The sequence below is a fragment of the Buceros rhinoceros genome, unplaced genomic scaffold (genome assembly GCF_000710305.1).
Source record: "Buceros rhinoceros silvestris isolate BGI_N320 unplaced genomic scaffold, ASM71030v1 scaffold34069, whole genome shotgun sequence".
Lineage (NCBI taxonomy): Eukaryota > Metazoa > Chordata > Aves > Bucerotiformes > Bucerotidae > Buceros > Buceros rhinoceros.
Genome location: NW_010432659.1, coordinates 517 through 732, shown reverse-complemented (window position 1 = coordinate 732; position 216 = coordinate 517). Strand labels below are relative to the sequence as shown.

The 216-nt window shown below is 66.7% G+C and overlaps 1 protein-coding gene across 1 annotated transcript in view; it reads left to right on the top strand.

Annotated features, from left to right (window-relative positions):
• Positions 1-103, top strand: part of YARS (tyrosyl-tRNA synthetase) — a gene marked incomplete at both ends in the record, with an annotated part of 3,346 nt that extends 3,243 nt beyond the window's left edge. The window contains one exon of the mRNA XM_010143853.1: positions 12-103. Within this exon, the coding sequence (XP_010142155.1) occupies positions 12-103 (92 nt within the window). The remainder of the gene's footprint in view (positions 1-11) is intronic.
• Between the last annotated feature and the right edge of the window lie 113 nt (positions 104-216).

Here is a 216-nt window from a genome sequence, read left to right as displayed (position 1 = left end):
GCGGGGTGCAGGTACAGGACAGTCTGGTGGTGCTGCTTTGCAACATGAAGCCCAAGGCGATGCGGGGTGTGGAGTCACAGGGCATGGTGCTGTGTGCCTCCAGGTGAGGGAGGGGGCAGCAGGGAACAACCTGGACCCCCCTGTCCTGCCCCAGAGCCCAGCGGTGCCGGGGGGCAGGTGGGTACCGCCATGGGGTGAGTCTGCTTCCTCCACAGC